The sequence below is a fragment of the Eublepharis macularius genome, chromosome 4 (genome assembly GCF_028583425.1).
Source record: "Eublepharis macularius isolate TG4126 chromosome 4, MPM_Emac_v1.0, whole genome shotgun sequence".
In the NCBI taxonomy this organism is placed as follows: Eukaryota; Metazoa; Chordata; class Lepidosauria; order Squamata; family Eublepharidae; genus Eublepharis; species Eublepharis macularius.
Window position 1 is genome coordinate 82679306 of NC_072793.1, and position 24931 is coordinate 82704236.

General features: G+C 46.0%; 2 protein-coding genes across 4 annotated transcripts in view; both read left to right on the forward strand.

The window, feature by feature from the left end:
• Positions 1 to 3318, forward strand: part of LOC129329073 (cationic amino acid transporter 2-like) — a 28137-nt gene extending 24819 nt beyond the window's left edge. For all 3 annotated transcript variants that reach the window (XM_054978483.1, XM_054978485.1, XM_054978486.1), the window contains exon 12: positions 686 to 3318. In XM_054978483.1, coding sequence (XP_054834458.1) covers positions 686 to 831 — 146 coding nt within the window. In that variant the 3' untranslated portion in view covers positions 832 to 3318. The remainder of the gene's footprint in view (positions 1 to 685) is intronic.
• Positions 3319 to 12318: 9000 nt separating this feature from the next.
• On the forward strand, positions 12319 to 24607 carry LOC129329303 (platelet-derived growth factor receptor-like protein). The gene is made up of 6 exons (XM_054978804.1): positions 12319 to 12373; positions 13305 to 13650; positions 14024 to 14175; positions 15858 to 16151; positions 20556 to 20695; positions 24348 to 24607. The coding sequence occupies exons 1-6, from the start codon at positions 12319 to 12321 to the stop codon at positions 24567 to 24569; spliced, it is 1209 nt and encodes a 402-aa protein (XP_054834779.1). The 3' UTR covers positions 24570 to 24607.
• The last annotated feature ends 324 nt before the right edge of the window (positions 24608 to 24931 follow it).

Here is a 24931-nt window from a genome sequence, read left to right on the forward strand (position 1 = left end):
GAGCCTACGGTACTTGTTCTTGCAGAAAAAACAGAGCAAAATTGGCACTGTGCCCTCCAGAATCACTAGCAGATGCAGTCACACAAAGGGAGCTCCCGGGAAATCAGCATTTCCATACATTGAGCAAGAACAACCTGCACGTGAATTGAGGACTGGACATATAATCCTGCACTTGAGTGTCCTTAGGTACTTAGTAACGTGTAGAGAGTCTCTCTACACAAGACATCTTACATGGGACACTCAAGTGAACGATCTTACACTTGTTCTCCTATTGTGGATACACATGCACTGCTAGGGAGACAGAGTACACTTGAATATAAGACCACACAGAAAGTAAGTCTCTTGAGCGTCCCTGTGTAAGATGTCTTGTGTAGAGAGACTCTTAGTAAGGACAAAGTAATCAAATGCAAATAAATCAAGTTATATATATATATATATGCATGTGTGAACCCATATGACCAGCAAACCATGAGCCCTTGTGGGTACTTGCATTGGAAAATGATAATAAAGAAAAAGCAGATAAGAGCACTTGATTTAGGAACTCTAGGCTAAATTTAGTAGTGTGTGTTTTGAATGTATCTAAAATAGCTTTGCTTATATTACTGGAATGTTTGGTAAACGGTACTATGCATTTGGGGTTCTGAAAGGATAAAGAAGTCACTTATTGCTGTGCTACTTGTTTCAGGCCTCCTCATTTACTTTGGCTATGGGATCCAGCACAGCGCAGAGAGACACAGGAATAAAGATCTGTCCTTACAAAAGATGAAGCATGAAAGAAGTGATACAGATTCAGCTGTCACTTGCAAAAAAATGACTTTAGGGGAACCATGATGTGGAACTATGGATTCTCACTGATGGAAGGCCTGGCTGACAGGACTGCTTCCCTCAAACTTTACACATGTGTGTGTCTGTACGTATTTATAGTACAAAATTCTCTACTACCAAACAAGTAATTAAGTGCAGATAGTAAACTGACTTGTGGAATTCTCAGCCAGTGGATAAGTAGGTGTTCCACAGTGGTTAAAAGTGCAAGCAGTAGTTCAAACCTCACCTCATCTGCAAATTCATTGGATGCCATTTGGCAAGTTATCAGCTTCAGTCTCTCCCCTCTCTGCAATACACAAATAAGAGTAATAATAGTGGCACCTTACAAGGCTATTTTGTGAATTGCCGAAATAGTTCTTTTTACACTTGAAATACCTTGTGTTAATGCTAGAGTATTGTCCAGCCATGATGATTAACTGGAATGCCTTTTTAAAGAGTGAGAGACATGCATGGAGGAACAGTCTATCAACTTCTATTAGCCAGGTTAGCTAAATGAAACCCTGCTCACAAGGAGATTTCTTATAGTGGTCAAAAGTCACAACACTTAAAACTAGAGAGTGAATCCTCATTTCCAGAGTAGCAAAGCCACCACCAGCATCTTTGGCTAATCCCCAGCCTGAAACCAAGAGACAAATCTCAAGCCCTACTGGGTATTAAGCAAAAAGAAGTCAGCCCTGCATGGAAGACCACTTTGTAGACTGAGTTCCACAAAACAATTACTTGGGTAGCTGTGGCATGTAGGTCAAGGTGCTGGATGCAGACTGAAGTGCTGAAACCCAAATAACACCACAAAAATATGATTAATAAAGTTTATTAAAAGATGTGCAAGAGAATACAATTATAGAAGTGCACAAAGCAGGAAAAGAAAATAATAATAAGCTAAATAACTGTCCTAATAATACTGTACAGACTTTCAGTCCTAAATCAGATGTCACCATTCAGCTAGAGCACAATAATTCAGGCAAAACCACAAAGTTCAAAATCCCGAGAACAAAAATTCCATGCTGACACCTGTTCAGGTTCAAGGCACAAAGATGATGTATGGCTAAGGTGCCCACCAGCAACCATCTCAAAGGAAGATGTAATCCCTAGCAAGGATGTTGTCAAGATCAAGGATGTAACTAGAGCAAAGGTTCAGGCTTTAAGGCCACCTGCCTGCAATAAGGCCTGACTGGCTTGACCAATCAGCGAGTTGCTCACCGTGTGACTACACGTCTCTGCAGCTGGCACATCCTCACAATTAGAGGCAAATCATTCTACTCCCAGAATGTTGTGTATTAATAAGATGGAGTGTGGGGTGTGGAAATGCCTGTGTTCTGTCCTTGAAGCTTTGTGATCTACACCCGTGGCTAGTTCCATCTTATCTATCTGGGAAATTGCATTGTCATCCTGACTGCACTCTCCCAAAGAAAAAAGGCCATCTTGGCTTCTAACTAGGCCAAGAAGCCTGATCCAATGTTTGAAAGGGTCAAGAAACAGACTGGCATAGTCAGTCTCTTGACTCCATGTTTGAAGGCACAGTTATCTTTCAATACTTGGAATCTTGAAAACAAGCAAAAAGGGCTTACCATTACTTTTAGGCCTGGCTTGTGGGCTTCCAGGGCATCTATTGGCTACTCTTGGAATGGGAATGCACAGTAGATCAGCCTTGGTTTAATACAGCAAGTTAGATCATAGATTCATTTAAAGAACTTCCAAATGAATTATTTTATAACCAACCAGCATCTGGAATCAGAAGCTGGATAGCTCTATAGGAACTGAAACAATTCCTGTGTTAGTCTAGAAGAATCAACACAGGTGACATAGCAAATGTTGTGACACAACTATGTAGTATCCCATTTGAAAAAGTAACTTTTGGGCTTACCACTGTCACTCCTAGCAGACACATTTAAAAGCCTATTTACAGTGCAATCCAAAGCATGATTAGTAACTTCGAGGCAGGAAGTTGAACCAAAGCTGACTGAAAACTGGCTCAGAGTGATATTTTGTGGGTTTTTAATGAACTGGAAGTTAACGTAAAATTTCTCAGTTGTCTTAATCCCAAACTGGAACTGAAACCCATGAACTGGTTGAAAACAAGTTGCCATACATTCAGATGTCCAAAAATTGTTTTGAGTGTGGTAAGAAATGGTGGCTCTCTCTTATAGGGGAGGCATTCAAACTAAACTTCAGCCCTGGGCAGTTGACTGACTAGTCTCAAGATAACTGATGTATCAAGGGCAGGATTTGTGCCCACATGCTCATGTGTGTTATCCAAGCATATGTGCAATGTGCAGATTTTCTAAGATCACTCAGCTTGTTGAAATTTGACATGTTTGCTAGAAGTGTTCATATGTTAATTCTCTTGGTAAAACAAGTGAGCAACAATGTCATCATGAAAAAGTTTATTAGATCATCTCTGACAAAACACACATTCTCCAATTCATTTCAGTTGTTGAAAACAATAAAGAGAACATGTTATAGTCAATAAAGAAAGCACCATTTGTTTATGAATCCAAGAGTATGAGTTTCATTTGCAGGTACAGATGTTGTCTCATACGCTTTACCAGGACCAACTTTCTACTAGAAAACTTAGAGGGAGGATGTGACATGCCACAGTCTGTTGTTTAATTCACAGAGCAATCCTAAACAGAATTATACCTTTATAATCTCACAGGCTTCAGTGAATTTATAAGGTTGCAACTCTGTTTAGAATTGCTCTGCAAGTCTCTTGCTTTAAGAATACATTGATCATCGTTGTACTTCTGTGCAGCCCCACATTGGGACTGCGCAGGCACAGGCCAGCCGCGGAAAGACTTGCCTAGCTTTTAGAGATGTCAAAGGGGATGCTCGGCGAGGCCGCGCATGCGCGGTGGTGTTCCCACCAAAACGCGGCCACCAGCTCGAGCATCTCTGGCATTCCCTCAGTTCCTTTTTCGCTGCCGTCGGGAAAGGTTCTTCCTAGCGTTATCTGTTCAATCAGCGTTCTCTTCAGCGAGTTCTCTCTGCTTTTTTTCATGAGATATCTTTCCTTTTTACCAACTTTTGGGAGATATCTGGCATTAAGATGCCTCAGACATCGCTGTTTAAAAAGTGCCAGTGGTGCGGGACAAAGATGACCCAATCGGACGGCCATGACTTGTGTCTCATCTGTCTGGGGAAGGGTCACGTTGTGGAGCACTGCACTACCTGCATGTCCTTCACTCCGAAGGCGAGGAGCGAGAGGAAGGCCAGGTTAAGGGCTTTCCTGTGGGAGGCCAACCTTCTCCCCCCCAAGTCGTCGGGAAGCCAGTCTGGTGAGAAGCCCCGTTCCTCGGCTCCTTCTCTGTCCCCATCGCAGAAGTCCTCGGATCCGACCACATCCTCGGATCCGATGGAGCGGCCCGTTCCGAAGCCGTCGACCCCCAAGCCCACTTCTGGTGAGTCCTCGGTTCCGGGGAAGAAGCGATCTGCCTCCCGATCTTCAACCACTAGGGCTACTTTGGAGCCCCTGCCAAAGAAGACCAAGTTGAAGTCGAAGGGCAAGAAGCGGGCGCCATCTGCAACCGTTGGCCGGGATCTCCCGAAATCCCCAATGTCTGTTGTGGCTGAGGGAAGTATTGAGGAGTTCCTTCACACTCCATCCCCTCCTTGCACGCCACCGCCTGTGGTGCAGACGACTATGTTCCCATGCCAGACCTACCGGATCCATACGCGCAGTTCGAGTGCTCCTTGCCTGCTCCGATTCTGTCCGACCCGTCGGTTCCACCTCTGCCCTAGTCCTTGGTTCTGCCCTCGGACCCTCACCACTCCGTTCCAGACAGTGGCCGTTGCCGATTCCACCTGCTCTACCACCCTGGCAGTCGGTTCCGGGCGTAGGTAACATGACCACTTGTCAGGATTTTGTTTCCTGGCTATAGGCGTTGGTGCCCCTTTTCCACAGTCAGCTCCGAGTGCACCGGTTCCGACCCAGCCTGCCATGCTTGCCTATCCGCCTCCCTTTCCATCTACCTCTCAGGGAGTGCCACAGCCTTCTGCCGCGTATGGAACCCGTCCATCGGTTCTGACCAGGCTGGCCACCACTGTTCCGGCGCCTGCTCCCCTGGAGTTTTCCGGCTCAGAAGACGAGGAAGGCCTCGCATCGCCTTCTGAATACTCCTCCGACCTGGCGTCCGATCCATCTCCGGACGAAACGGTAGGAGATGTCCGTTCCTCTTCCCCGAATGATGACTACCGGATGTTCGTGGAGCAGATGTCTCGCATGGCGGTGGCCCTTGAGCTGGATGTCTCAGTGACGACCAACAAGCCAAAGAGCAAGCTCTTGGAGGCCTTGTACTCCGATTCCCTGGCTTCAGTGGCTTTCCCCCCGGTGGAAGACTTCATGGATAATGCCCATGCGCTTTGGCAGACTCCTGCGTCGGTTCCTGCGACCGCACGGAAGGTGGACCGGTACTATCGGCTGAAGCAGGAAGACTGTCCCTTCCTGTTTACCCATCCAAAGTCGTCTTCCCTGGTTGCCGAGGAGGTCCATGCCCGGTTCCAACACGGCTCATCCTCTGCACCTGCTGACCATGAGGGTAGGAAGCTTGACAACATCGGGCGGAAGCTCTACTCCTCGGCTTCTCTGGGGTTCCGCATTGCCAACTTCCAGGCAATCATGGGCTCCTACAACCTGTTCCTCTGGAAGCGCCTGTCTTCCCATCTTGTGGACCTTCCAGAGGAGCGGTGCCCCTTGGTCAAGGCTCTGCAGGCAGAGGCGATCAGGCTTGCCAAGCAGCAGATGACCGCAGGGAAGGATGCGGCTGACTCCTCGGCTCAGTCTATGGCATCTTCGGTGGTGCTGCGCCGTCACGCCTGGCTGAGGTCGACGGCCTTGCCCCTAGAAAAGCGGGCCAAGTTGGAGGATTTTCCCTTTGAAGGTGCCCTTCTCTTCTCGGAAAAGACCGATGAGTCTCTCTCCCAGATGCGGAAAAATAGCATCAGACGGCAAAGTCTCTGGGGGTCATTGCGTCTCATCCTCCGAATGCTCCAAGGTACCGTTCTGGGCGGTTTCAACCTTACCAGACCCCGTATCAGCCATACCACCTGCGTCAGGGGCGATTCTCTTATGGTCAGCCCTATGGTCAGCGCTCCTACTCAGCCCCGCAGAGGCACGCGTCTAGGCACTCCGGCCATTCCAGGGGGAAGCAGCAGCCTTCGTTGCCCAAGGCCTCGACTTCTGGGCAGAAGTCCGTCTTCTGACTAGACCTGGACGCTTCCCAGTTGTCGCCACCGAGCACTGTTCACCGTACTCCCTTCCTGGACAGGCTTCAGCCTTTTCTGCCCATTTGGCAGCTAGTTACTACTGATTGTTGGGTCCTTACAATCGTGGCCCGTGGTTACAAGTTATTGTTCACTGACACCCCTCCTCTTTCACACCCTCCCTGTTCCTCCCCCTGTTATGATGATGATCTGAAAAATAATGTTTTGGGGTTGCTGAATAAGGGTGCTATCCGTGTGGTTAATCTCTCTGAGTCCCCTCAGGGGTTTTACTCCAGGTACTTCCTGGTGGACAAGAAGGACGGGGGGTCCCGACCCATATTGGACCTTCGGGGTCTTAACACCTATCTCAGGGTCCAAAGATTTCAGATGCTGACCTTGGCTAAGGTCATAGACCTCTTAGAAATGGATGTCTGGCTAGCCATTATAGACCTGAAGGATGCCTACTTCCACATTCCCATCTACGAGGGGCATAGGAAGTACCTCCGCTTTCTCTGTGAGGGTGCTGCCTACGAGTACACGGTTCTGCCTTTTGGGCTGGCTTCGGCCCCCTGTGTGTTCACAAAGTGTATGGCCGCTGTGGTGGCGTATCTGAGGTTCATGGGTTGTGTCATCTACCCCTACTTGGACGATTGGCTCCTGATGGGGCCCTCCACAGACTCCCTCCAAGGTCACCTCACCCTCACCTTGTTGTTACTTTCCAGGTTGGGGCTTATGGTGAATTATGCAAAATCTATTCTGTCTCCTGTCAAGACCATACGCTTCATTGGCGTCCATTTTGACTCTCCCCTGGGGAGAGCGTTTTTGCCCCCTGATAGGCTCCGCAGGCTGGCTTCTCTAGCCCAACACTTCATTTCTGACCGTTTTCAAACGGCGCTCCTGATCCAGACCTTACTGGGCCTTATGGCCTCCTCTGTTGGTGTGGTCTTTTTTGCACGGTTACGCATGAGACCCCTGCAAAATTGGTTTGTTCGCAAATTCGACCCCTTGACCATGAGTCAACACCAACGGTTCTCCATACCAAGGGTGGTACTGCGGTCCTTGACCTGGTGGATGGTCTCAGACAATTTGTCTGCGGGTTGTCCTTTTGGCACCTTCCTGGCTGACGTCACTGTCTCAACTGACGCCTCTACTCTGGGCTGGGGAGGACATTGTGGCACTTTGACGGCCCAAGACACTTGGTCCCCAGCTGAGGCTAATTTGCATATTAATGTGCTAGAGCTTAGAGCGATCCATTACTCCCTTGCTTCTTTTGCAGATGCGCTCCGCAACAAAAGGGTTCAAGTCCTTTCGGACAACACGACAGCCTGTTATTATATCAACAAGCAGGGAGGAACGGTGTCACTCCAGCTCTGCGCAGAAGCCACGGCTCTCTGGACCTGGGTCATATCCAACAATGTCCTCCCACGGGCCATTCACATTGCCGGGGAACTCAACACCTCAGCAGACACGCTCAGCAGAGTGTTCCTACCACAACACAAATGGTCCCTCAACCATGCCTATCTTCAGCCGGTTTTCCGCAAGTGGGGTGGCAATCTGTTTGCAACGGCCGAGAACGAGAAAGCACGCTTGTTCTGTTCCCGGGTTGGGATAGGCCCTCGCTCCTTGGGGGACACCTTCCAAATTCCCTGGACCCCAGGGTTCTTTTACGCCTTCCCGCCCTTCCCGCTCCTGCACAAGGTTCTTTGCCAGGTCAGGGCCTTCAAGACCCACTGTATCCTGGTGGCCCCACGCTGGCCCCGTCAAGAGTGGTTTCCTCTGTTGCTCTCCCTCTCTCAGGGACGATGCCTGCCTCTGCCGCCTGTTCCGAACCTGCTAGTCAGGGACGGGATCCGGCACCACCATGTGGAAATCCTAAACCTGGCTGCCTGGCTCCTGCTCCCCCCCGGAGTAGGCCTGTCTCCTGGGGTTCTGCGGGTCATCCTCAATGCCCACAAACGGTCCACCAGGGTGTCCTATCATAGGAAGTGGTGACGGTTTTCCCTTTGGTTGGCCCCTAAAGGGGTCTCCCCGTTTACCTGTCCACTGCCCCTGGTACTGGATTACCTTTTGACTCTACATTCACAAGGTCTCGCCTTTAGCAGCATTAAGGTGCATATGGCTGCGATTTCTGCTTTTCATGAGCAGATTGATGGGAGGACTGTTTTTGCCCACTGGCTCTCTAAACAATTTCTGAAAGGTCTGTTTAAGACTTTCCCTCCTAGGGCTCCACCGGTTCCTCAGTGGAGCTTGTCCCTAGTCCTTTCCCAATTGATGCTCCAGCCCTTTGAGCCTCTGTCAACCTGCCCCTTGCCACTGCTCACACAGAAGGTGGCCTTTTTGGTGGCGGTTACGTCCTCCAGGCGAGTGGGGGAACTTACTGCCCTTCGCATTGACCCCCCGTTTCTGCAGTTTTTCCCAGAAAAGGTTGTGCTCCACACCAGCATGGAATTCCGACCAAAGGTGGTTTCGAAGTTTCATTTACAACAAAAGGTGGTTCTCTCCTCCTTTTTCCCAACACCCTCTTCCCCGGGGGAACAGTCACTACACACTCTGGATGTTAAACGTGCTTTATTGTTTTATTTACATTGCACCACATGCGTCAGGAAGTCTTCTGCACTGTTCGTGTGTTACTCTGGTTCTCGCAGAGGTCTTCCTGCTTCTGCCCAATCTATCTCTCGATCGATTGTGTCCACAGTTAAACTGTGTTACCATCAGGCTGGAGTGCAGTGCCCTTTTTCGTTGACTGCCCATTCGGCTAGAGCACAAGCTGCTTCTGCTGCCTTCCTCCGTGGCGTCCCTCTTCAGGACGTCTGCCAGGCTGCAACTTGGTCTACATCAGACACCTTCATCAGACATTACTCTGTGGACGTGAATGCACGACGTGAATCAGCTGTTGGCACAGCTGTCCTGCGTTCCTTATTCCACTGAACACTCACACCCGCCCCCATTGGTGAGATGCTCGCTATTCTCCCAATGTGGGGCTGCACAGAAGTACGACGACAATAAACAGGGTTTCTCACATGTAACTGTTGATCGTCGAGTATCTTCTGTGCAGACACACATTCCCTCCCACCTGCCCCACTGTGAGTACTGTTTTCTATATGTGTTTGGCTCTCTGGCGGCTCAGGTGAACTGAGGGAATGCTGGGGATGCTTGAGCTGGTGGCTGCGTTTTGGCGGGAACACCACCGTGCATGCGCGGCCTCGCCGAGCGTCCCCTTTGACATCTCTAAAAGCTAGGCAAATCTTTCCACGGCTGGCCTGCGCCTGCGCAGTCCCAATGTGTGTCTGCACAGAAGATACTCAACGATCAAGTTACAGGTGAGAAACCCTGTTTTTCTCACCTGCCCACACAAAAAGCCTTTGCATTTATTATTATTGAAAAGAAGTTGGAAGACCAAGTACAGAGCCCAATCCACCTGCCACCTCCCTTTTCTTCCCACCTTATATATCCACACAGTCTTGTTTTTCACCAGTACAAATATTTACCTTGGATCTCCACTTATGTCATCATATGTTGGATCATCAGAACATGTAGGTCACCGTGACTGCATTCATGCAATATGCATGCACTCCACACTATAGCAACACATTGTTTATTGAAGAATTAGTTTAAAAGTGGAGGTGTACAATTCAGCTTTTAAGTTCTGAGCAAGCTTCTATTTCTGATTAAGTAGAAAACCAGATAACTGACAGGTTTTTACATGCTACTATAAGACTGAATAGTCACAGCTATGCATATTTATTTTGTTCATAATACTTCTGTCCCATCTTTCCATTTAAAAAAAAAATTCCTCAGGTCAGCTTACACAATTTAAAACCACAAATTTAAAAATGCAAAACATCTCAACAACATTTTAAAAAGCAGCAGCACAGAATTATAAATAATTATTAATTAGCAATAATTAAAAAGTGTAAATAGAATGATCACAGAAACAAGAAATGGTAAAAAATATAAGCTACTAACCCTCCCCCACATTTAGCTGTTCTCTTTTCAGTAGCAATATCAAATCTCCACGGAGAAGGGGTTCCAAAGCTGGGGCACTATGGCAGAGAAGGCCATCCTCTGATAGCCACTCACCTAACTTCAGAAGTTATGAGTTCTCATCCTTATGTTCTGAACATCCTATCCACTTCCCACCAAATAGCTGTGCCAAAGTATTTGATTCATTGTAATGTATATAAATAGCCATTTTGCATTGATCAGCTGCTAAGCACTGACCAGCTGTTTATATAACTCTTGCTATATATTCTTTGCTATCTAAACAGCTAATGTGCCGCTTTTCTACTGCTTCTCATGCCTATTACTTGAAGGCTGATTTTAAGTGATGCTAGTTTTATTTCAGCATCATATGCTGCTTTGGTTTGCTTTTATGCTGTTGTTTTATTTTAAGAAGGGTTTGTTGGTGATTTATTTGTTAACTGCCTTGATTTATTTGTTAATTATCTTGGGACTAAATCTTCTTTGGATGTGCAAGATATAAACATATTAAACAACAGTTAAGGCACTCAATTGTGGATCAACTAGTTACATTAACATAACATATCCAGTATTTAGACAGACCTGGCATAGGATGGTGTCCGGTGCTGGGGCTGGACTTAGGGAACGCCCCAGGGACACCCACCCCAGAAACTAGGCTTGCAGCCCCCCAGCCCTACTACCCATAACACTCACCCAGCCAGGACAGGACAGCTGTCAGAGTCACCAACAAGGGCCAAGAATGCCAAAGAAGCCCCAGGTGCAGGAAGTTCAGGCAAAGCCTCAACAACAGGAGGCAGGCTAGGTGATGCCTCCTAGGTCCTAATGAGCGCCAGTTACCCAGTCAGGGCTCCAGGGCAGTCTTTTTCCCTCAGCCCAGGGGAAGAACAACAGCCCAGCCAGGAGAAGAAGAGACAAAGGGCTGAGGCAGCCAGCCAGCACCAACTCAAGCAGCAGGCCAAAGGCGGTAAAGGAGGCACTAGGCCACACTACCACCCAGAAGCTGGCAGGAGAGGTGCAGCAGCAGAGCAAACCAACAGGTGGGCTAGAAGGGGCAGGGAGTAGCCTAGAAGAGCCAGCAGCAGAGCAGTAACAGGTGTGGCTGCCTAAGGCAGTCCAGGCAGCAGCTAGGTTGTTAGGGGTGGGGCCAGGAGGTGGAGGCTGGGATTGGTGAAGGGATAAAAGGGGAGGTCCCCCCCCTTACAAGCAGGGTGGAGAGTAAGGAGTCAGATGAGAAGTGTGGAGAGATGAGGAAGAGACAGGAGTACCTTGAGAAGGCAAGGACTGCAGTTAAAGGGGCAGTGCTGACCCCAAACCCAGGGGTGCTACCAACCCGGAGGGGAGAGTGTCACAGATGGACACCTAAAACATTTTTATCTTCTCTCCCTTTTATCTTCCTGAGAGCTGGGGTGAGATGGTGGTTAGAGTGTCAGAGTAGGACCTGGGTTCAAATCCCCACTTTTCCATTGGAGCTCACTGGGTGAGTTTGGGCCTGTTACAATCTCTCTACCTAACCTACCTCACAACGTTGTTGTGAAGATAAGGTAGAGGAGAAGCAGCAGCTTTGGGTCTTGATTAGGGAGAAAAGTGAAATATAAATAAAAAGTAAAATAATAAAATTAGCATGTCTTTATTTGTTATATTTGTATGTTCAAGACAGAGCTCATCTTTGTACTCAGAGGGACTTGTCAACATTTGTACCTTTAAATTGCTTACACTTTGTTTCAGCATTTCTTCAACTCTGTATCAGATTTTTGCTAATGCTATATCTTTGTAAACTTGTATCTATTAACCCTATGGCATTGTTTATGGAAATGTCCTTGATACTGACTGCTAATCTCACTCTGTGTAATCCGCCTTGAAAGGCAGACTATAAATGACATAAATAAAAGAAAGAAAGAATACAAGTGAGCCTAGCCTAAGCTCCTTTCATGAAACCTAGGAAGCAATTTTTTTGTGCTCCCAGCTGCTTTCTCTGGAATGTTTCTGAAAAGAACAGATCTATAATATTTTGTAATTGGAAATTGTTGTTTTTGGAGGGAATCTGACAGAGTGCAGCACTGAATAGCCCTATTCACCTCCCCTGTAGGATCCTGAACTCTTGTGGCACTCATGTGTGAAAGGGATTTTGTTTAAAGAAGCAAGCCAAGCATTTGCTTTGAAATAGCCTGAATCCCATTCCAACCCCCCCCCCCACTGCCCCGACAAATTAGTGTGAGATTTCTTCCAGCATATGAAAGAAGCAGATGAACGAGCCCTTTGCACCTTATGAATTGGCTGCAGAGAGACACATTTTACTTCCGACTTCGTCCCAGAATGAATTCTAAACTTTGGGTTGTTTTGAGCATCTGCCTTCTTCTCTTTGTCTTGGGTAAGTCTCATTTTTCTTCATTCTCTGTTCCTCCCCCTTTCGTATGCTCTTATGATTTTTCCCCTTTCCTGGCAACCTGCTTGGTGTTTTTCTTGCTTTTCCTCAAAAGAAAAACATAGCCACACATTGCCTGCTGTACATTGGGAGCCAAGGGAACCTAGTTATGGAGATAGCAAACTCAGAGCCACAGATCAGTATTCTGACAAAATCCCAGGAGAATTAGGGAAGAATGAGACAAGATAATACATTGCTCAGCAGATTTGTGGATTCACTGGCAGATCTGCAAAAACACAAGCCAAATTTGTACCAGAATTTTTTAAAAATACAGATTGAGATGATTGTTCTAGTAAAAGAATTTTTGGCAAAATCATTCCTCCTCTCACCCCCATTTTTAATCAAGCCGAAAACATGGCCAGAGTGGCAGAAATTAATTCTTTCACATGGAAAGTTAAGATGATCATATTTAAATTGCAGCGTTTTTCAAAGTGAATGTACTTAAAGACAGTATAGGAATTCCAAATTTATTTAGGCATTATGAAGACTCATTGTAAAGTCCAAGGAAGATTCAGTTTGGTTTTAAGTGAACCAACTATAAATGCACAGCGTTTAAAATATTTTTCTTGGGTGGATACAAATGGTCAGAAAATTCTTCTGGATATATGTATGCTAGAGTTTCTGGCTATCTGAAGAGTATGGAATCAATTAAAAGTAAAACTTAGCTCTGGCATCTCCCACTGAGTATGTCTGACAGCATGGGGCCCAGCAGGCATAAACAAATGAATAGCCTGATTCTGCATATGTTTATGGGGAAATAAATCCCACTGAGTTCTGTGTGTCTAACTAATATTTTCAACCCTTTTTTATATGTAGGGCAGGAAGGGTGCATGTGCATGCTATTGCTATGATAGTATGACAACGTTTCTCTTCATAGCTGAATGCCAAAAAGAAAAGACTTCCAAAGCTACAGGGAAGAAAGTCATTAAGGTATCGAAACCCAGAGAGTCCAAACTTTCCAAAATGACTAATAAAAAGGTCAAACAAGGACCATTGAAGCTACTCGAGAAGAAAGGTCAAGTTAAACCCACTATTGCTTCCAGTAAGGGACTGCAACCTACATCCATTCTGACTCATATGGTGACAAAGGGGCGATTCCAGAAGGTTCCTGAGACCTTGGTGCTCAGAGCAGGCCAAACTTTGGACCTGCGCTGCAAAGGAAAGGCTGTTAAATGGAGATACCCAGTCAACCTTGAGGAAGATGATGTTCAGAGACGTCTCCGGTGAGGCTTAATTGTATCCTGCCAATAATAAAGTTTATTTTCACTCTTTGTGCTATGGTTTTTACTCATGTGCCAGGGTAAAAGGGCTATATGAAAACCAATTAACTAAGGCTGAAATAATCTTTAAAACTGGGGATTCTCTTAGATTGGAGATGTTTCCAAGGCTTTTGTCAGAAGAATGGCAGCAATGACATGTTAATCTTGGGGAATATTGTGTCTCACTTAAACTGCTGTACAGGCCTCACATTTGCCTTTCTGGCTGACTCACACAAGCATGACTGCAAATAAAATAAGCAAAAATTGACTAACAAACAAAAAACGAAGAGTTAATCTTTCTTGAAAATTTTGCAAGGCCTTGTTTCCTCTCTTTCAGAATCAAAGACTTTGAAAGGCACAGTCAGCTGATTGTTGTCAACTCTACAGCTGCAGACACTGGCGAGTACAGCTGCTGGTCTTTGCAGTGCCTGGATAGCGAATGTCGTGATGGAGAGAATCGGATGGGCAAAACATTTGTCTTCTTCACAGGTCAGGCTTTTCTTCATTCATACTTTGGTTAGGTCAGTAATCCATTTATTCCAGCACCCTCTTTCCCACAGGAGTTAACCAGATGTGGGGCCTGCCTTGGGTTCTGAGATGTTCAAGAGAAAGTTGGACATATAAATAAATAAAATAAAGTGTCTCCCATTGTTACTGCTGAATAACGGTGCTCAAAGATATACAGCTACTGAATACGGAAGTCTCATTTACCATTCAAGGCTAATAGCCAATGATAGAGATATTCCTCCACAGTATTCTCCATTCCCTTTTTAAAGCTGTCTGTGCTAGTGGCTGTCACTGTGTCCTGTGGTTGTAAGCTTCACAATTAGTTACGTGATGTGTGAAGAAGTATTTCCTTTTGACTCTTCTGTATATTAACTTCATGGGGTGTCAACAGGTATGAATATTTTGGGATAAGGAAGGGAAATTCTTTCTCAAACCACTTTATCCACACCCTGAATGGAGACTGAACATGTGTAAGGAGGAAGAGAAGCAGCTTTGCAGCAGCAAGGCCTTCCCTCGAAATAAGCACATGCACTTGAAGGTGAGTAAAGGAGCAATGCATGTAGCACTTCTCTATGTGATGGGTGACTGAAAAAGCAGGGCTCCCAATAATGGAGACAGAGACCCTTGTACTTGAAGGTAAATCAAGGTCCTGTGCACGTACAAGCATTTGTTTGTGGGTCTCATTCTAGACAATCAGGTACTCTGCTTTTTCAGCGCTGTCAATTTCACTGTGTGATAGACCTTTCCATGCCTTCCATGGAATGTGCTATATGTCAGAGGACAGAGCTTGCTGCAATTGCTAGCCCCTTATATCTGTTCAATCTACAGTTAAATTACATTAAAAGGACTTGTTCTGCAAGATATGCTAGAAGGAGGCCCTATACAATGGTGGTGGAATAGCTGGAATGCTTGTTAGGGATACAGAAATTAAGGCTGGCTTCTCTTTTATTTTATGTCATTTATGGTCCACCTTTCTCACTGAGACTCAAGGTGGATTACAAAGTGTGAGAACAGTACAGTCAGTATCAAGGACAATTTCATAAACAAGGTCGTGGGGTAAATAAACGCAAGTTTACAAAGACATAACATTAGCAAGAATCCAATACAGAGTTGAAGAAATGTTGGAACAGAACATAAGCCATTCTAGCAATATAGAGTTGATGAAATGCTGAAACAGAATATAAGAATTCTAGGCCTGACATAGGAGCACATATTTAAAGCAACAGATAGTACCTATGGCAACATAGTGGTGAAGTCCATGGGTGAAGTCTACTCCCTAACTCATTAGCGGAGCCTCTGAGATCCCTCCCTACAGTACAAAAGCCTTTTTGAATAGTTCAGTTTTGCATAGGCAACTTCTTCAGGTTTATATGAGACTAGTTACATTTTGTTTATTTATTCAAAACATGCCACTCGCCCCCGCCGCTGGACCCAGGGCAGCTTACATCATCCTCTCTCCCTCCTTTTTATCATCATACATATGCTTTTTCTTGGTCCCTAAAAAAGCAGTACCAGCGGTTGATGAATAAACTTCAGAGGATGATACAGACACCAACTTTGTATAAAGAGGCTACAGATTACAATAATTTTGCACATCTGCACTGGTACAGAAGGAGGTGCTATCTCTCAAGCTGTAATGGTATCCCTTTGTGATCTTTCTTCAGATCCTCAGGAGCTATTTGTTCCCACAGAAGATTACTATGAAGTGATCCAGTTGCGTACCAACCACCCGACCCTTCTGCCCTGCCAGGTGACCAACCCGCTTGCCAAAGTCACTCTCCACCGGGAATTTCCACCTGAGAAAGTTACAGTGGATGGGATAGACATCTCCTTTGATGTGAAGAAAGGGTTCACAATCCACCGTCCTCAGCCATCCCTGGCAGGCTCCCTCTTCTGCATGGCAAATGTGAACGGATTAAGGCAGATCTCCACCAAATATATGCTGATTTATGTGAACTGTAAGTTGTCTGAATAATGAGCCATCCGCCCCTAAAACTAAGAAAACAAGTTCTGATCTGCCTGCCCTAGTTAGTTTAATGATTTCAGTAACTGAGTTGCCAGAATCAAATTTATTCTGCATGAACTGTCTCTCTGTGTGCAAAACTGTGAATATGAAAAAGGGTTGTGAAATCAGTTCATGGGAATATGCTTATGACTGAAGCTGTATGAGTTTGTTAGAAGTCTGCCTGGTCAGCAAGAGTCTTGCTGGCTGTCGTCTAAAGTGCATAGGCAAGGTTGGGTCAATAGAGTTGACATTTGTAATCAGTACAGGTAAGGTAACAGGTGAAAGTCAAGACTGACATCTAAGAATGGATGAGAAAAAAACAGGGACTAAAGGACAGAAGGAGGCAGCAAAAGGGCATCACTAATTAAGGAATATGGTAATGCAGGTGATGGCACAGATGACCTCTGGTAGGGGTTGGCCAAGCAGCTCTAATGCTAATGGCTGCCTGTGGCTGAGTAGCTCAGATCCTAGAGATAGGGAGGATACACAAAAGGGCATAAGATAGGAAGGCTACAAAAAGTATAGGCCTAGGAAACTGGCTGCTTGTGGCTGAGGCAGAGAAATAGGAGAGTAGAAAATGACCTGTGAGGAGAGCTGCAGAAGTGAAGCACTACCAATTGATTTACAATGACTGAAATGAGAAATTGAGTAATTAAAATTGATACATTCCTGTGTTTATAAGACAGCAAATGATGCTGCCTTATAGGGTTGCCAACCACCAGGTGGGGGCCTGGAGATCTCCAGAGTACAACTGATCTCCAGACTACAGAGATCAGTTACCCTACAGAAAATGGCAGCTTTGGAGGGTGGAATGACTCTATGACATTCTGCTCTGCTGAAGTTCTTCTCCTCCCCGATTCCTGTCCCCCCCAGGTTCCACCTCCAAATTTCCAGGAATTTTCCAGTCTGGAACTGACAACCCTTCTGCCTTATAGAGAGTCAAGTTATCTGTCCATCTAGATCAGGATTTTGTCTACCTTGGCAGGGGCTCTCAGGTACAGAAAGGAATTTCCCCACACCTGCTACCTGCTGGACTTTATCTGAGAGCCAAGCTACAAGCGATGCTGGACATAAGGCGGACATGAGTCAGGTTCCCAAAAGTTTTGATGGGAAGTGTAGGCGTCTTTTCTGACTACCACAGTTCAGCTTCTTCCCGACCACTGGAGGTTGGAGTTTACCAAAGGAATTCACATAGTTAACAACATAACACCCGCCCAACTTGCAGAGTTGGAGGGAGAGTGCCTGTGTAGAGATTGCTAGTATTTACAATATATGTTTATTACAAGCAAAGCCCACCAGCGGCAGGGTACAGGGAGTTTACCTTCTGCCGGCCCAAGGTTGCCCCTGGCAGTTGCCACCAATCCAAGCCTCCTTATGCCATTTCATCGGCAGGTGGCAAAGCTGCCAGCAGCCAGGACAGTTTGGAACACTCCTGCCGGTGGCAGTGCAGGAAGCTTCCTACGCCTCACACACCCTGCACCTGCTTTGCCTGCCAGGGGGGCGGTGTCCGGAGAGCCAGGCACCGGTGGAGTGAGGCCGGTGGGTGGGTGGCAGGAGAGGTGCTGGAGAGTTGAGGGCGTGTGAGGCACAGGAAGAGAGCCGAGGGCGTGAGGCGTGGGAAGCTTCTGGAGCCCCCCCGCCTCCTGCTGGATCTCACATGGCTCTCTGGTCTGAGACAGAGCAGGAGGGGAGCCTGGAGAGTTTTGCTTGTAATAAACATTGAGGAATGAGAAAGAAAGTTATCTTTTTTGAAGAGTTACTGCTCTCACTCTGAAGATACTTACCTTGTTGTGGTATGTAAGCTTCTTCAGCCCTCTTGCATCACACCAGCACCATCAGTGGAAATATAAAGTAACCTATATTTTGTTTATAAGAGAACCACTGCTTTGTGGATTATTTGTTTGTTGTATATTGGAAACTGGTAAATCTTGTCATATCTTGTTATATTTTGTATATGAATGAATAGTGTTGTAGCACTTGGCACTTTATAACTTATTAATCACACATTTATATATATAAAAAGCTATTTTCTATTGTTGCTCCCTCTGCATTTTACTTGTGTTGCTTCCCTTTAAACTATCGGCTGTCAGGCGGAGGGATCCTGATGGTTTAAAGGGATCTGCCACTTGCAAGCAGCAGGAAAGGGGCCCTTTAAACTATCAGCTGTCAAGCAGCGGGATCCCCCCCAATGCCTGCCACCTGATAGTTTAAAGCAGGACCGGCGCACCCATAGAGGCCAGGTAGGCGGTGGCCTCAGGAGTGAGGGCCCTGGAGAGGCACCAGAGGGGGTTTTGGGGGCGGAGGCGCGTGCCGCGGAGCTGGCGTGGCTGGCCCACAGCTGCTGCAACCAGCCAGCCCCGTGCCGCTGCCGCTGCCGCCACACGCCCCCAGCCGGGCGCAGCAGCCACGAGCCGCTACCGGGGTGGCATGTGGAGCACGGAGCAGCCTCCACCCGCCACCCCAGCCATCCGCCAGCGACTGCCCTGGCTTGCGCTGCGCGATGACATCATCACGTGATGACATCATCACGCAGTCCGGGGCACTGCGCACGTGGGGGGGGGGGTTGCAGCAGGCGCCAGAGACCCTGGCGCCGGCAGTGGTTTAAAGGGACCTGCCGCTTGCAAGAGGCAGGGAAAGGACCCTTTAAACTTGGGATAAGTGCTATTCCCATCTTCATTCCAGCCCTCCCTAGTAGTTGTTTCCTTTTCTCCACCCCATCCCAAACACGGTATGTTTGCTAAATACGGCCTTCAGTCTCTCTCTGAAATGTTTTGCAATGTTTTCTAAATAATGGCAAAGTTGCCCTAAGGTAGATCTTGTTGAGCAATGAGTCTTGTGGTGCATCTATGTGGAAGTCTGAGCAGCAGATTTCAGGACAGTTTGGAGAGTAGCTGTACACAAGTTGAGAGAGGTGCTCTGGGAGCTTTGTAAATCAGATTTCAATTGCACCTGGAAGCTTAGAGGAAGCAATTGATTCAAACCTCACACAAATTCCATGTAAGATGGCAAAATTCATCACAATGCCCCCGTGCATTTTTAATTTACTACATTTTTCAAAATATGCTGTTTTTTTAAGGAGAAAGTATATAGTCAAAATGGCTGTACTCTGCAGATAACAGAACAGAGAATAGTCTTTTTCTGATCTCCAACTGTTCAGATCTTACAACTGATCTCCAGCTTTACAGAGATAGTTCCCTTTGAGAAACTGGCTGCTTTGGAGGGTAGACTCTATGGCATTATACCCAGCTGAGGCCCCTCCCTTCTCCAAGCCCCACGTTCTCTAGGATCCACCCCTCCCCAAATCTCCAGGAATTCCTCAACCCAGAGCTGGCAATCCTACCTGGAAAGGGCCCTGCCCCCTCCTTCCACCTTTTACTGACAGAAACCAAGTCTGGAATACTGGCTAATGGTTGCCTAATAATAGACTTTGAGGGCATCTAGTTAAAGCCACGGGCACTCCTTTTATCATTTTGGGGTCTTTAAAAAAAACCCAATGTTTTTTTTTAATTTCAGATTTTTCTGCAAACTTTGGTCATTTTTGAGGTGTGCACAAAGATGTGTCTTATCCATTCATGGATTTAGTCTCCAAATTTAAGTATCTCAGATCAGGGCCACTTGGCTATTAGTATATAAGATTCTATGACACAATGATGTGATATGTATGAGCTGGACTTAGCTACTGGGTTGCTAGTTAAATCCAGTAGGTTTCACAAACAATAAGGGCCAAATTAGATGAGACACTGAGAGATCTGTGATCCTGTCAGTGCTTATGTGTGTGGAGTGGGCTAGTTCAAAGTAGTCATAGAGACTCCAGAATTGGGTCAGATTAACAGGGTGTTTAACTCATCTTTCCCGTCTCCTACTATCCTAATTGGAATAACACTGTTTTTCACCCATGGGGGAAATGAATGGGTAACTGTGTTTTCCTTGCTGGGCTCACACATTTGTGTATATGTGACTGAATATGAGATAGAGAAATAGCATGGGGAAAGGGATTAAACACCCCAGTGTCACTTTTCCAGTCTGCCACAATTGTTTTACACTCAAAGAAAAAGCAAACTTCTAAAAGATCAGACCTCTCAATAACTTGTTTAATTTGGCCTTGAGGAGCAGAATTAGGCAGGAATGAGCATGGCATCATATCTATCAACTGTTCATTCTCTTGCTCCATTTGGGAGGATTGTGAAATTTTATCATGCTGGTGTCCTTGATGCAAGAAAGTAGTAAGGGCATTATTAACAAGGTACTAGTGGCCGCAACTAAGTCCTGAATATATAGTGGTTGAAGAAAGCAATTATTCAACAGGAAGCAGCCTCTGACACACTGAACTTTTCTTCTTTTGTTTTCACCCCTACAGATCCCTCCTCAGTTCCCAAGGCTGCTATTAGATCCTCAGTAACATCCATTCAGACTGGAAACAATTTCAATGTCACTTGCAGAGTGTTGGGGGAACCAGAAATTGCTGTAGATTTCACATGGGAATATCCAGGACAACAAGTAGGTGGCAGGCTGGGTACAGATGGTGTGAGTAGGCATTGGAGGCTAGAGATGGCATGTCACATACAGTAGTCCTTCTTCATGTCCTTCTGCTCCACTGCTGATCTGTGGCATTTTCCCCTTGGAAATCTGAACAAAAGGCTAACATGACCCATGACCCCAGAAAATGAGGGGACTCAAAGCCAAACTGAATAATGATTGGGCTGACCTCCTTGATGAAATGAAAAAAAATTAATTGTTCCTCTTTGCAATTGGGTCATACAGTTTGCCTACCCTCAAATATTTTTTCTGAATACAGAAGTGGATGTCAATCTACCTCCACCCATTACCTCTAGACCCTGTGGGAAAGCAATAAAGTTATTAAGGTTAATGGTAACTCCAATTTGTTGAGACACTCATATGTGGGCACTTTAATAAATTGAGGGGTCTTTCTTTCCAAGTAAACTTATTCTAACCACATGTGGACCAACAGTTAACTGGCTTTGTGCCCATAAGGAACAAACTCTGGTTTATTTGTAACGTTTGAAGTGAACCTTAGGGTCTTTCTAGTTCAGTAGTTTTGAGCATTTCCGTACTACTGAGCTGTTAGCACATGTCTGCAGTGTTATTTGAAAGGAAGAGGAGGAGCCAGAGTTATCACCTCACTTATCAAGGCCAGGATGGTGGGCAGTACAGCAAGAGAGCTGAGGAGAGGAAGTGCAAGCTGAGCACCACAAAGTGTACTGAAGTGAGGAACAAACCAAGGATCTGAGCTATGAAGGAATCCTCTCCTCCATGGAGTGACCTCATCTTACCGCCCTGCTGCTCCTCTTACCATGCATCCAAAGAGACGCAGGAGCTTCAGTCTCTTTGCTTTCTATGAACACATACTACCTACAGGTCCTTCCGAAAGGCAGCAAGAAATGGCAGTCTGAGAGGGGCTTGCAACCCACCTGAATGTATTGAAGACATTCATGAAGTTATATTGTCGAAGGCTTTCACGGCCGGAGAACAATGGTGTGGGTTTTCCGGGCTGTATTGCCGTGGTCTTGGCATTGTAGTTCCTGACGTTTCGCCAGCAGCTGTGACTGGCATCTTCAGAGGTGTAGCACCAAAAGACAGAAATCTCTGCAGTGTCACGAAGTTGAATTCTCTCATGCTGATGCAGTGGTCAGGCTATTCTAATTCATATCCCAGTGTTCTTTCTCATACTACTGTCATTTTGTCATCGATGTGACAGCACTTATTTTACTGGGACACTTGTCCATACTGATTCTTTCTATGAATGATTTGGTATGAGGGGCATTGCTTTACAGTGGAAGGTCAAAATTGGTTACAGTATCTCCTTTCTGTTCACATCCTTTTGGGTCAATCAGCTGTTGTAAACCCTGAACACTTTTTCTCTTGCTGTTATTGAGTCATGCAATCCTAGCTGAATCCAAGGCTAACTAAACATGGAAAGGAGTTGTGACAGAACCCAGAGATTCAATATGGCTCAAGAGTGCCACCTAGAGCACCTGGTTTCTTGGATCCTGGGGCTTACATGAGAATAATGCTTTATCTTCCACTCCATGTTGGAGCTATCTGGCCAACTTAATTCTTTTCGACAAGGGACAACCGTGGCAGTGCAGAGCCATTAATATGGTGGGACTACCCCTGTAATAATTCTCTGATTGGTAATAATTGTCTCTGCTGGGGATTGGTTAGATCTGCTAATCAATCTCACTGAGGAGGCTGGCTTAAGAGCTGCAGGAGCTGCTGCATCCGGGAGCGGCAGACTTTTCTTTTGTTCCAACTTGAAACATCTGGAGAGCCCAAGGTGAGTGGGCCAGGGGTTAAGGATTCCTCCACTGTCCTGATTCCGCAAGGAACTCTGTGCATGCTTGGAGGAACCTGTGACAATCTAGGTCAAGTGTACTTAGCAGAGTTAGACCAACTGTGCGGCTTTTATTTGAGAGACTGTATGCAATGAGATAGGGTGCTTGTCTTTGTATTTTGACCCCTTTCCTACCCCGTTTAAATCCACCTACTATTTCCCCTTTTTTCTATCATAAACCTTCTTTCTATACAGACATTTTCTGGCTTAGTACGATGCATTTCCCTGGGGAAACTCTCTGAATCTCTTCCTTATGGGCCAGATCTTTTAGGTGCTATATAGTTTGCTATAAGGTATTTTCAAGAGTTTCCACCCTGTTGCTTTGTTATTTTACTAGGACTGAGCTGGAAGGGCACCTTTGGGTCAGCCTGGATGCTCTCAGGAGGTTTCTGAGAAGTTACAACAAATTACCATGGTGCTTTCCAGGGAAACCTTGGCCTGAGGTTGTTCCCTAAAAGGAAAGCCACTCCCCACCCTTCCTAACAAAAACAGTAATTGTGCAAAATATGGAGAAACTGGCACCTGATTGCTGCAACATTATTTTGCTCCTTCTTTTCTTTTTTTGCCAAGATGAAGTGTCCTGCTTTTGGAGAGTGTATGAGCTTCAGCTCAGATGTGTGACTGTGTAGTACACTGATGCAAACAGACATTGCTACACAGATAGTTTTTGCAGTAATTGGGATGCAGGCACAGTATCCTGTTCTGTCTCACCCATCCCTATCCCTCCCAGTAATAGAGGTAAAGCTTTGATTTGGCCCATTTGATTGGTGTCACTATGCAATGCTCTAGTGTTGAAAGTTCAATGCTCTAGCAGTGATGATTCATAGAGAAACTCTCATGGAGATTTTAACACTTTTTAACCTGGGCCGTTTTCACACATCCTTATTGTAGCACCACCAATAATTGCATAGTATCGCAATTATTCTACTATACTCACAACTGTTCACACATCCTCTTAATCCACCAGTGAAAACCCGTCATCCTCCCGGAATTGTTGCATTTTCTTTGAGCGCGCAGATTTCCCATTTACTCTGCTTCGTGACACTTCTTTACCATTTTTTTTGCCTGCATGAGAACGATTGGAAACGCTTCTCCAGAGACCACCCACTCAACTCCTCCTCCTTTTTCTGGTTTCTGCATCCTAGGAAGAGATTTTCCTGCCCAAGACCAGGAGTCCTGCAAGACTTTGTGGGCTCCTGGCAACAGTGAAGCCACAATTTTTTTTAACAGACACCTTTATTGCGCTATTGTGATGTCTCTTTAAAAAGGAATCAACCCCAAACAAAGCCGACAATTGACTACCACAGAAATCAACTGTTTCATGTCTACTACTAAAGTTTCACTTTCCAAATATTGAAACACTTCCATCCTTTTAAAAAAAAATCTCATAGTTTGAGCGCAGTTGCATAAATCTACTAAACTAGCAACAAAGCCCATTGTGGGAATACAATGGGCTCTAGAAAGCTGGGGCTGGAAGGGCTGGCAGGAAGGTGGGCCAAGGAGGGTTGGCAGGTGGGTGGGCTGGCAAGGCCCCCCCAGGACGAAGGCCAGCCTCCTTCCCCACTGATCGGCTGGGCAGGGAAGGTGGTGGCTTGCCTCCCCTCCTTGCCTGGTGATCAGCTGGGCAGGGAAGGTGGCAGGATCCCCTCCTCTCCTTGGGTTTTGAGTGGGAACTTAATGGTTGCATCTCCATAACAACACAGGATGCACCAGCTGATGCTATTGCACACCTGACTTAGCTTGTCCTCAGCCAGAGAAAAGGATTTTCTCAAATCTTCTTTTGTTCTTTACTTCCAGATTGGTAGACCACCCTATGTCCATGAACACACAGACTTGGTGCGACGTGGTGGGCAGGTGCAGCAAGAATCTGAGAGCATCCTTTACATTGATGAAGCCCGTGTAGTGGATGATGGGTTGTACACTTGCATTGCTGAAAATCTGCAGGGCTCCACCAGAGTATCTACTCGTGTTCGCATACTCCCAGCCATACCAGCTCCCAAGAAGGCAAAGTCTGAGTAACCATGCCTTGGTTTGTGGAAAGTTCCAGGTGCTGCTGGAAATATGAAGGAAGATGCTTTCGAAAACACAGGGATGTTTTCTCTTGTATATCCCCTTCCCTCTTTATGTGCTGAATTTACTCATTAAAATAACAAGGGTTTTCCCAAGCAGAGAGTTACTTTTTGCTTATAAGGCATTGTGAAAAGGGCCTATAAGGAAGGAGTGCTCTGAAAAAACATATTGGTGGTTGTTTCTGGGAGAAAGACAGTCTTATTCTAGGACACATCCTGAATGGAGATTATGCTAGAAGAACTGAGGCTGAAACAAAATTTACCTCCATAACAGAAATTATAGTTTATTTTTCACTGATTAATTTCACCCAG

What these genes read in the sequence shown, in the direction of transcription:
- LOC129329303 (XM_054978804.1), top strand. Translation starts at nt 12,319, where the DNA reads ATGAATTCTAAACTTTGGGTTGTTTTGAGCATCTGCCTTCTTCTCTTT. An exon ending in CCTTCTTCTCTTTGTCTTGG is followed by an intron (nt 12,374 to 13,304) that starts GTAAGTCTCATT and finishes TTCTCTTCATAG; the next exon opens with CTGAATGCCAAAAAGAAAAG. An exon ending in AACATTTGTCTTCTTCACAG is followed by an intron (nt 14,176 to 15,857) that starts GTCAGGCTTTTC and finishes ATCTTTCTTCAG; the next exon opens with ATCCTCAGGAGCTATTTGTT.